The sequence below is a fragment of the Equus asinus genome, chromosome 4 (assembly GCF_041296235.1).
Source record: "Equus asinus isolate D_3611 breed Donkey chromosome 4, EquAss-T2T_v2, whole genome shotgun sequence".
Lineage (NCBI taxonomy): Eukaryota > Metazoa > Chordata > Mammalia > Perissodactyla > Equidae > Equus > Equus asinus.
Window position 1 is genome coordinate 50,594,874 of NC_091793.1, and position 12,438 is coordinate 50,607,311.

General features: G+C 36.0%; 1 protein-coding gene across 1 annotated transcript in view; it reads right to left on the minus strand.

Annotated features, from left to right (window-relative positions):
* OTOGL (otogelin like) overlaps positions 1 to 12,438 on the minus strand; it is a 205,822-nt gene that overhangs the window by 61,382 nt on the left and 132,002 nt on the right. The window contains exons 29-31 of the mRNA XM_070507248.1: positions 8,509 to 8,643; positions 3,354 to 3,503; positions 1,023 to 1,142 (exon numbers count right to left, since the gene is read on the minus strand). Coding sequence (XP_070363349.1) covers positions 1,023 to 1,142; positions 3,354 to 3,503; positions 8,509 to 8,643 — 405 coding nt within the window. The remainder of the gene's footprint in view (positions 1 to 1,022; positions 1,143 to 3,353; positions 3,504 to 8,508; positions 8,644 to 12,438) is intronic.

Sequence of the window (12,438 nt, forward strand, 5' to 3'; positions counted from 1 at the left end):
ATGTAACAGGATCTCTGATGGCTGTAATAAAAAGGATTTTGTTTCTCTCCATACAGTGGACATCTTATACAAGAAAAAATAAAATCTTCACACTCTTCAGCTTAGACCTAACTGAAATACGCTGCATAAATTTTACTGAATAGATGTTTGCCCCAGTACTCTTTTATTTTTTTGAAGAGATTTAGATATATTAAATAAATTAGACAAAGTAGTAAAGTAACTAACCAAATAGTAACCAATCAGGAAATTGTGGACACTCCTTTCAGTAGAAAGAAAAACAGGCTAAAAAAAGGTAGAAGATAGTAGAACCAATTTCCAATTTGACTCAATTTTCTGAGTTCATCATTTCTCACAGTGTGTCCCATAAAACACTCTTTCCTTGAAAACTAATACATGAAATATAGCTTCTGTGCCATTAAGTTTGGGAAATACTTCAAACACTCCCTCTCTTGGGTGCTTATGATGCTTCAAGAAATCCTTCAAAAAAGAAATATATCTAATAATTTATTCAAACTGCTCCCAAAGGTAGTTGACCACAAATCCACTCCCCACCTTTCCCCACGCCCCCACACACAGCCATGTTCCAGAGAACAAATTAAGAGTTAACAAGTTAAGAAATTCTGCCTTTATTTATTCCTTGCTTTGAGTTGGCAAAAGTTACATCATTCGAAACACAAACAGATTGATAAAGCATTTAGCTATGGAATGAAAAGTGTGAGATTAGAAGATGTGAATGTTGCCTCTGCTTCTTCCTAAATTTATAATATTAGACCCATCATTTAACCTTCCTGAGCCTCAATTTCTTCATCTATAATATGAGGAAATATCCTTCATATTGCAAGGTTGTCACAAGAATGATATGAGAAGATAAATGAGAAAGTGGTTTGTCAACTGTGAATTACTATACAAATATTACATAAAATAGTTTTACGTAAATAATTTTTCTTGTAAGAGTCATATGTTCCAGTGAATAAATATCAAAAAATATTTGTTTAGTTCTAAAACACATGTATTCAACTTACCTGTCCCAATGCCCAGCTATATCCAAATACCTGGGCATTTCTGACTTCTAAGTTATTAGATGTGGTCATATCATTTGAAGTACATTTGTCAAAGTTCCCACATAATCCTGAGAGTTTGTTCTAAAGTAAAAGAAAATTAACATGGAATATTCTATGCTCATTTTAACATTTAAGGACTCATGTTCATTAAAATTTTAAAATAGACATTTTGAGAATTTTCACAACCATTTAAAACATGTTTCAAGAAGGTGGAATTTCATACATATTTAATTAAGTTTAACAATTATTTCAAATTCTCAAAAATGTTTTATCATTCCCTAAATTTTATCTTTCCACCCTTACCAATGTCTTAGCACTGATACAACTAACAACATAAGTAACTTGGAAAAGTATAATACAAACACTACAGTATGTCTGTGTGTGTATATATATATGTAAATAAATTTTTAGTGATGAAAGATCTATCTCCTGACACGTTTAAGGTTTTATAACACTATATATGTTGAAACAATAAGAATAATTTAGTTTTCTCTACATCAGATTTGAAAAGCACAACATTCAAAACATAACTTTTAAAGAAAAAGTTAACTTTAATATTCACAAATCATGCAACCATGAGACACAATAATGGAAACCCAAGTTTTACCTAATTTTTGTAAAGATTGTTATGGGTTGTGAAATGCTTACCACAAGTGCCATATGGATTATTTACATCAACAATGTCCAATGCATTTTCTCAAATAATGTGAAAAACTTCATTCTTAGGGGAAGAAGGTAGACTAAGAGTACAGGAAAGAATGACCTTCTAAAAACAACGGAAATCCTCCTTAAAACTTTGAAATTAAACAAACTGAGCTCTCTCTTCATACTAGAGAATGGAATATAGCCTTTCTTGAATGGTGAAGTAGGCGGCCTGTGTTTCTGGCAAAGCTGACAATAACCCTAGTATTACAGCTGCCATGACCTCTGCTCTCAGCAGGCACAATATCTATGCAAAGACAGCATCCACTTCCACCACCGGTCACCCAAAGATTTAACGCAGCAGTAGGGGCCATGTATAAAAATAAATGGCTAATTTGTTTCCAAAAACTAGGGAAGGGAGGATAATGATGGAGAAGAGTAGAGAAAAATATTTAAAGAAGCATAGCAATGACAAAAGTATTTCATCTTCACCAAAGAAATGCAAGAAGCCAGCAAACACCTAGGAATAGATCTTTGGCCTTTATCTCACTTAGGGGAAAGAAAATGTCTTCAATATACAATTATATCTCAAATTTGCAATATATTAAAATCTTTTAAATGTGTATTTTTTCCATAGTTTTATGAGAACATGTTGTTACTATCCCGATTTTTCCCTTACTTGTGACAGATTATATCCACAGTCTCAATTTCAATTTCAGATAAACTGGATTTTTAAAATATATCAATGTTTTAAAAACAACTTTAAAATATTTAAGAAAATTTTAAACATTTAAAATAAACATATTTAATAATACTACAACATTTAATAGAAAAGAAGATTTTAAACAATTTAAAATACAAATTGCTGAAAATTGGAAACAATCCAGATTGAATCTTCAAGCATGAATAGATAAAACAAACTGGTACATCCACACAACAAAATGTTACTCAGCAGGATAAAGGAACAAACTATTAATTCAGTCAACAATAAGGATGAATCTTAAATGTATTTTGCCAAGTCAAAGAAGCCAGACCCAAAAGGCTGTATATTGCAGGATTCCATTTATATTATATTTTGAAAAGGCAAAACTATAGGGATGGAAAATGGATCACTGGTTGCCAGGGGTTGGAAGGTAGAGTTAGGAGGTGACAATAAAGGGGCGACATGGGAGAAATTTGGGAGTTGATAGATCTGTTCTATATAGAACTGTGGTGGTAGATACACAACTCCATGCATTTGTCAAAATCCATAGAACTGTAGATCATAAGAATAAATTTTTTACATTTAAAAAAATAATTTTACTATAGGTAAACTTTAAAAAATATCCAAAATGTGGAGGAAAAGATGGAATGTAGATTGTAACAAATGAATCTAAGTGTATTATAAACATATCACATGACCACACTGAAGGGGGTGGGAAGAAGGAAGCTGACCCAAGTAACTTTGGAAAACTGGATACTGAAAAGTTAAAGTCAAAGAGAACTGAACGCAACACTGTACCTGGTAGGTAAAGTTGTTCTACACTGGTGAATGAGTTAGTAATTCTGAAAATATAACCTAGTTCTTAAAGGAAAACATCAATCATTTTATTTCCATAAAACATCAAAAGGTAAATGTAATTTCACTTTTTGCATCTCATTTGGACCTACCTTCCACTGTGGTCCAACTTTGATATGAATGGTTGTCTTTGTATCCCAAAGAAGAGTGATATCTTCCCCTGGAAAGTACACTACTATGTAGTACCCTGCCTTCCAAAGCTGGTATGTAGGTTTATTTTCCAGAAAAAACCCTGATCGTTTCTTAAAAAACAACAACAAAATAAAGAAAAAAATGAATTCATCGTAAACATTAATTAAGTTAATAGCCACCAATAAATATCCACGTACTAGTATTTTTGCTTGGCCCTGTCTTTTATGAATTCTGTAGTAAAAGACAAAACAAATGCATAAAATAGGAAACACATAAAATTGGTAATGAGACACAAACTGGAGATGGGCTCAACACAGATAAAAGAGCAAAGAGGAAAAAGTGTTTGAACACGGAAAAGAGATAAACAGGGCGTGGACAGAGAAGACACAAAGGGTACATCTGCTGACTCAGAAATTCTATACTGATGATGAATAAATGATTTCTATGTAGGACGTTGCCTGCATAATTGAACAACAAAAGCACAAAGTGTGTGTGTGTGTGTGTGTTTGTGCATATATATACAGACATACACATACACACACATGCACACATATATACGTGGCGGGGGAGGAATGAACTGCCATCAAAGGGACAAAGGACTTAGGAAGGCTTCCTCAAGGGGTGGATTATGAACTGATCTGTACAAGGCCATACATCGGAAGGTATACGGGGCTGGAAAAGAGAATGGAGAAGAAATCACTCCAAACAAAAGGAATCACTTGAATAAATGCTTAAGGGGCAGGAAAGTCTAAGATTTGTTCAGGACTAAGGAGAGCACCAAAGGACAAGAGTATGGATTCCATGGCAAGCATAGTCTGAGATCCTTTGCAACCAAGACACCTGTATAGTCAAGGGCGGTTATTCCATGCGAAAAATATTCTCAATACTTTTGAATAGGAAAGTGACTGACCATGTTTGTAGATTAAAAGAAAATAATTTATGTGAAGAAAGTATAATAGTAGGGAGACTAGAGACGGAACCCATTGGGAAAATTTAGAGTCTCTTTAGCCTAAAATGAGGATGTCCAATATTCTTTATGAGCAGGGGCTAGTCTCTATAAAAGATTACACTGAGGGGGCTGGCCCCGTGGCCGAGTGGTTAAGTTCGCGCGCTCCGTTGCAGGCATCCCAGTGTTTCGTTGGTTCGAATCCTGGGCGCGGACATGGCACTGCTCGTCAGACCACGCTGAGGCAGCATCCCACATACCACAACTAGAAGAACCCACAACGAGAAATATATAACTATGTACCGGGGGGCTTTGGGGAGAAAAAGGAAAAAATAAAACCTTTAAAAAAAAAAAAGATTACACTGAGTTTGACACTGAAATTAACTCATATAACAACTTCAAAATTACATAGTTTTCAAAATTACATGGTTAAATCAAAGTAAGTAAAACAAATTTATCCAGAAGCAAAATAAAAATTGTGAAGAAAATATGAAATCGTTTGGTTATTTTTCTCCTCCAAGTAATAATAAAAGCATAGTTTGGAAACACTATATTGCAGTAGACATTTTTATAAAAGTACCACAGGGAAAATTAAATAAACTTAGTCATAGCCATGATAAGTTTTCGGTCTCCTAGAGCAAGGTCATATTTATAAGTGCTCAGCATATTGTATATGACAGTATATATTGTGTATAACTGTATATGTTATTAACAGATGCTACCTGACCTCAGTTCCTTCTACTCCAAAGTGCCAAGCTGGAGGTATGGGGCAAGGCCCTGGGTGCCTGTGAGGGTCTGCACCCAACCTGGGAGTTTCCTTGTGCCTTAGTGAGCAAGGCATTAAATGATAAAGAAAAAAACATCACTACAGGTCAAGAGAGACTGCAAAACAAAGGAAAAAATTGTTTTCCTGTTTTGGACTAGGGGCCCCGCATTTTCATTTTTCACTAGGTGCATGCAATGTGTAGCCTGTCCTGCCCCAAGTCACTCTCTGCCATAGAACCTATTTTTATTGTTTTGATTACATTTTTCAGTGCCTTTCTATTATCGGACCTGACTTTGGCTTTATTATCCATCTTTCCCCCATGTGAATGTTAGCTTCTTGAAAGATGTATTTTGTCAAGTTTATGGTGGCATCCTCAGCTTCTAGACCAAGGCACGACTCATATATTTTTAACACCTTCCTGCACTGGCCTGTTCACAGGTCTCACCTTCCAGCAACAATTAAGGCAAGTAAATGAAATATTTGTAGCTTCTAGCTCCTTTTAAATCCATGAAATATTCTTTCACGTATTTTTCTATTAAAGTTCCCTCAGATTGGTTGACTTACCACTAGAACACAAAATGAATTTTGGATAAAGCATCTTATGATCAGATTTCCTTCAGGTTGGTTTTGCATCAATTATCCTGATATAAAACATCTTTCCTATTTGCCTGTAGAGGTAAAATCCTTCATTTTTGTTAGACAGGGCAGTTTACGACAGGACAAATAATCCTTCTGGTCAAAAGGAGATGCTGTTCTCTTTTTTCTCAGATTAGGAAGTAAGGATGCTTCTCCTTAGAAGAGTGAGATATTATGAATTGCCCAATATAGACACCTCCACCTCAGATGAGAATCATAGCACTTTAAACAAACTCTAGCAATGTTAGAAAGAGAAGCTGTAACTGTGGAGAATTAAAGCATTTAAAATACAGCTTAAATAAATTCACAAAATGTTTATATCTTACATATTTGATAAAATTAGAAGTGCGCATTTATTAAGAAAAAAAGGTTTATTTTCTTTCCTTAAACAAGTAACCCATCTGCCATAAAATAAATGGTACTTATTTTCACTTTTCATGTTCAAGAACAAACACTAGCAGGGGATTTGTTAGGATCAAACTATTTTTATGACTTTTCATCTTCCTTCATACATCATGACCTCCGTGAAGGAGATTCTTCAGCATCTGCTTACAGGTGAAAATTGGAGTTGAAAGTTACACAGAGCTGTAATTACCACTTCAAAAATGTGTCCAACTGTTTTCATAAGAGCATTTACCATTTTCTCTTCAGTTTTTTCTTTTTTTTTGAATCACATCCCTATTCTTAGAGAGAACCTTCACCTCTAAAAGAATATCTGGCTGGTGGTTATACTAAACTGCAGCAATTAGTTCAAAAGGATGCCAAGGTGACTGCAGAAACTCTGTTTTGCCCAAAACTTGATCGCTGCCTGGTTGGTCTCAATGTTTCTGACTGAAATAAAAGGTATGTTCTAGAGCACTGGTTCTCAAACGTTAGTGTGCAGAAGAATTTGGGGTACCACTAAAAATCTTGATTTTCATTCTCAACCTCAGCCATTCTAATTACTGAGGTGGGGCGAAGAATCACCTCTTACAATAAATATTCCAGATTATTTTAATGGAGAAGTTTTTCACACCAAACTTTTAGAAACACTATTTTAAAATCTAAAAAAGAAAAAAAAGCCACTTTTCAAAGGCCCTATGTCAGATCATGTCACTTCTCATCTCCAAAATTTCTTACTTGTAAAATAAGTGCAAATATCTTACACCATTCAAGAGGCTCTGTGGTCTGGAATCAGCCTCCGTTCTACTGCCCTCGCCCCCACGCCCCCTGCCTTGAAGTCAGTCTGGACACTCCTCCCCGAATCTCACTGCCACGCCCTCCCTCCACTATCCCCATACTCTTCAACCAAACTCAACCACCCGCAGTTCTCCAAACATGCCATTTTACCTTTCAGTTCCGTTCCTTTCAACACGATCCTCCCTCCGTATTAAATGCCTCTCTACTCTCTCTTTTCATCTGGCTAATACCTACTCATCCTTTAAGACTCAGTTCAAATCATTTAATCTAGAGCATGTCTTCTGAGCCTTCCAAAATAAGGAAGGTGAAGAAGAAGAGGACAGACTTTTCTTGCAATTCATTCTTTCATTTAACCCTCATAGGAACTAATGAAGTCGATTCTGTAAACTTCCCAAATTGCCAGATGGGAAAGTTGCAGCTTGGAGAGGTTAAGCGTCTCGAGGGCCCGCCCAAAGTGACACAGCAAGAAGGTGACAGAACTGGGGTTCAAAGTCAGCATCGACTGCCTCCAAAGTCTGTGCTCTTCACAACTACCCCAAACATCCACGTTGGCTTAGGTCTTCTTCTCAGGGATTCCCATACCATCCTATACACACCCCTGCCATGGCACATCACACTGCACATCCTTATTTACTTGAATGTATTCCTCCCCTGAGTATAAGCTCCTTAAAGGCAAGCATAGTGTCTTTACATTGTGTTAGTTCCAATAATTAACATAGATTTTAGTACACAGTAGACATTATGAATAACGAATGAATGAAAGTTATTCATTGTTTCAAATTGGGCAGGCTCCAAAGATACAAGGATGAACAAAGGAGACAGCGGTCCCAATGGTCCAAATTCTCACAGAATTTGTAGAAAAATGGAGAAGATAGACAGCCACATAGGTAATTTCGCTCAAGTGTGATTCACGTATAACAGGGCACTTGATGGCATGAAGGAGGAGCTCCCTGAGAGAGATGAGATGAGACCTATCACATAGGAATAAGTCAAATGGAAAGACTGATCCAAGTGGAAGCAATGGCATTCATGAAGAACCAGAGGTGAGAGAAAGAACATAGAGCATGTGAAGAACTGAGAAAGGCTCCAACTTCTGGCACATGTCCTAAAAGCAGAAAGTGATGAGAGGTGAGTTAAGTAGGCAATGGGATTGATGAGTCCTTGAAAGGGCAATGGGAAGTCATTTGAAGGTTTTGAAGCACTAGACTGACAGAGGTTTGATTTTCATTTTAGAAAAATCACCTTGGCTGCAGTGTGGCAGGATGGATTAGAGAGGAGGAATGAAGACTGGAAACCAGGAGTCTAGATTGGAGGATGTTGAAGTAATCCAGGTAATAGGTGAGGGTGGCTAGGGCCAAAATGGTGACCATGGCAATGAAGACAAGAGGAAAGAACTGGCACATGGAGCAGTGGAGTGTGAAAAAGAGATAAGTCAAGCTTGACATACTGAAGCCACATAAAATGACAAAGAAAAAGAAATCTAAATCTTGTAATCATTTACAGAGAAAAGTACCCCAAATTGTTTCTATTTTATTTTCAGTATCCTTAGGACAAGTTAAAATGATCCTAAAAGAAATAATTCACTAACCTGTTTGTAAGGAGTATCATTCAGGTAAATTTCAGTGTCTCCAACTGAAATCAAAACACTTTTAGAACAAACAATGTCATTATCAAAGCATTTCTTGTTCTGGGCAATGACAGATATATCTGAATCATCTGCACTCTGAAATGTCAAAAATATTTTATTAATACAAATGCATAGTATTTATTATTTTTAGTTATTTGTTATTAACAAATCTTAAAGAAGACTGGGATTTACAATGGATTGCATTGAAATTGAAATACAACTTACCTCTAAAACAAAATCATTTTGCTCTAATAATGTGAAGAATTTTATTAAAATATACCAAGATAGCTAATCTGTAAATACTTATCTCTAATATCTCTGTTAAAATTTTGTTCTAACTAATCATTTTTCCCATTTTATTACTACAGCTCAAATTTCTCAATCAGTTTTTTTTCTAATAAATACCCAACAAACACATGACCCTCAGGGAAATTTTAAAATAATTATTTTCATTTCAGACATCTCTTGTTTTACTTTAAAAGAGTTTTCTGGCTAAATAATTATTTGCCGATAAGTTAAAATTGAAATAGAGGGGCCACCCTGTGGCTGAGTGGTTAAGTTTGCACTCTCCGCTTCGGTGGCCCAGGGTTTCGCTGGTTCGGATCCTGGGCGCAGACCTGGCACCGCTCTTCAGGTCATGTTGATGTGGCGTCCCACATGCCACAACCAGAAGTACTCACACCTAGGATATACAGCTATGTACCGGGGGGGCTTTGGGGAGAAGAAGAAGAAAAATAAAGATTGGCAACAGATGTTAGTGCAGGTGCCAATCTTTAAAAAAAAAAATTGAAATAGATACAAAACTTTGGTACACATTCGCAAATAAAATAGTGCATATCATGTGAGGGCTTCCTTTGAACTTCATGTATGTCGTCTCATGTAATTCTTATCATAATTTTTTGAATTAAGTAATACGTCCATTTTCAGATCAGGAAACAGAGGTTAAGGAGGATTAATTGATGTCCAAGAACACTTAGCTAAATAAGAGCAGAGACAGAGTTCAAAACCCTAGTTTTTTCTTATGCCATTTGTAGAGAAATTAGGAAGGGTCTAGCAATGGTTAAGGAGGAAAGTCAGTTGTAACTTATGTGGAATTCTTAGTTTCAGAGAATATCATTTAGCTGCACACACTCTACATCTAAGCCCCTCGCTTTCCTTTGACAACCCTCCACTCCACCCACCAAGAACACTCTCTAGAATCAGGGTTCTAATTTTGTGTCCAGTTTCATGATAAGTTTCTGTAGTTCTACATACACTGGAAATTCATTGTGAAATGTTGCTTTTGAGTATCTGTAATTTTTCTAGGAAGAAAGTCCACGTTTTTGGTCAAATTTTGAAGCAGTTCTTATCCCTTCAGAAGTTAAAGCCACTGCTCTAGGAGCCCTTCCACTAACTTGGAGAAGGTGAGAATTTTATCAGAAGGAAAATGACGTTTCTCTTTGAACTCAGTGTCCAATTTTCAAAGGCACACGTGTATTTCCTGAATCCTTTTCATTTTTAGGCATATGGACCAGTGTTTATCTTCATTGTGAGAAAATTCTTTAAATGTTTGGAAGTCATACAGGTCTTGATGGAAATTCTCCACACTTAGTTTTTCACATAACCAGTAATATGAACCCTAGCTCAATATACCTCTTGGCTTGGCCAAATTCTTCCCATCTTATTGGTAATTATTATAGCATAGTGCCTAGAGGGTAGGTTTTCGACGAATGATGTTGACAGAGTAATTAATGTGTCCCTCTGTGACCCATTTTTCCTTTCTTCATAGGAACTGAGAGCTTTTGCTTATTCTTAAACAATACTTTCACAAAGCATTGCCTAAATTTTGAAAAGGAGAATAATAAGGGTCATTAAGATGATTATGGCATTGTACTACTCAAAAAAAATAATGCTACATTTTTCTGCCTTTGTGAATGATTTTCAAAGAAGAAAAAAGTATAAAATTCAGGGTTTTGTTTTGCTCTTTCTCTCAGGGATAGTTATTTAGATTAAGAGAAGTGAAAAGTTGGCTTAAAGGCTTCTATTGCCATTACATTTCTATTACTATTAATTAAAGTGCCTCAATGTTTGCCTTATTCTTTATATTAAATCAGAAATGCCAAGAAATATTCTATATTGTATGGCCTGCCTTATAATATAATTTTATGTTGACACTAACTTGAAACAATATCAATTCCTAAGAGTCATGTTTCTACAATTTCCATTTCTAATGTATTTTAAGTTAATATTGGGTTTGGAGATAATGCTACACAGTTGCTAAGCAACATGGTAAGCAATAATTACAAAGCTAGAGGGAAAAGGTCAGCATCAATGTGCCACACGGATTCTTCAAACCCTTTATTCTCAGGTACTGAAAACATTGATAGAGAATATTCTCCCAAGTAATTCTGAAACATAAAATGTCAGCACCTCTCAACGTGGTATATTATTTTACTCTACATGTTTCAGTCTAATAACCTGCCACAGCCCCAGCCCCTTTTAAGGGGAACTAGCCCACACAAAGTTCCTGCTGATACAGTAGCTGTGGGCGGTCATGTTTTATATCCTATAGCTGACTGGACCCAAAGCAGCACATTCATTGATGGCCCAAGGAACTTGGAAAAAAGACAGCTCTAGCCAATTAAATATCTCTCAAATTTGAACCAGAAAACAGCGATTTTAAAAAGAAAAGCTTTGTAGTAAGACCTGAGGACGAATAGACAGAGATAGCTAGAAGGTCGAGTAGGGGCTGAAAAGGGGAGAGCAAGCTTAAGCTATGGAGGAAGCAGAACAATGACTGAACTGAAGCAAAGACAGAGAAGAAGTACAGAAAGGAGAGTTACACAAGCAAGCCCGAGCAAGTAGAGAGCAGAGCAGCCACACGGAGGTTGTCCAAGCTGCATGAACGACATCAGAGCATCCACGACTTCCTGCCACCCAGGAGGCGAAACCACACCCCTCAGTCATCACCTGTGTGAAGTGCACTGTCCTGTTCAGGCTTTTCCTCCAGATGTTATTGCCCTTAGGGTTTTCACGCAAATTACCACAGCACCCCCTACTGTTTGTTTCCTGAATAGCAAGCGCTTAACCAGAGTGCCAGAGAAGGAAAACCATCCTAAGGTGCTGGGTCACTAGGAAAGAAATCTACTTGAAAAACGCTGATAAGGAAGCGAGCTATAATGAGGTGAAATACTCCAGGACCAGTGCCTCCCCCTCCCGTGAGACTTCCCTATTTACTGTTTCTCTAATCAAAATCAGTTACATTCCCACCGCTGAGCTTTCGTTCCACCCAGTCTTCTAGCTTCCTGTATTAATGATTCCCCCAAATGTAAATCAATTGAGGGTAAAGCTAGTCTTAATAAGTGTACCTTTGACAGCTCCTAGTATAGAGGCATGAAGTGTAGACTTAATTAATTAAAAATAGAAATATAGAGAAACAATTACTGGAAAACCTATGCCAAAGTGCTATTGAAATGTGTTAGATTTTAATACATAGGGTCTATTATCTAAGTATGCAGACTATTACACTGCAAAGTAAATACTGCACTTTACTATCTAAGATTAGTAATGGAAATAAATCTTATGGATAAAAGATCACAATCATCTTGCTTAAAATTTCAAAGATAAAATATTTAAGAATTAACTTACATGGATAAAGTAGAAAATTATTTAAATACTAATTTCCTGAAAGGGCATTTAAAGAATTAATTCAATAAACTCCAAGATTTTCATCTTCTTATTCAAATAGATTTAAAAAATATGCCGAAGTATTCCACAAAGTTTTATTCATTTAATTTTATTTTAAAAATTAAATAAAATTAACATAGATTTCATTTCCATTTTAACTTTGGCAGTATTAATGTATCAGAATTGGAGGGTATTTTATCTGAGATTTTACCATATAATTTAATT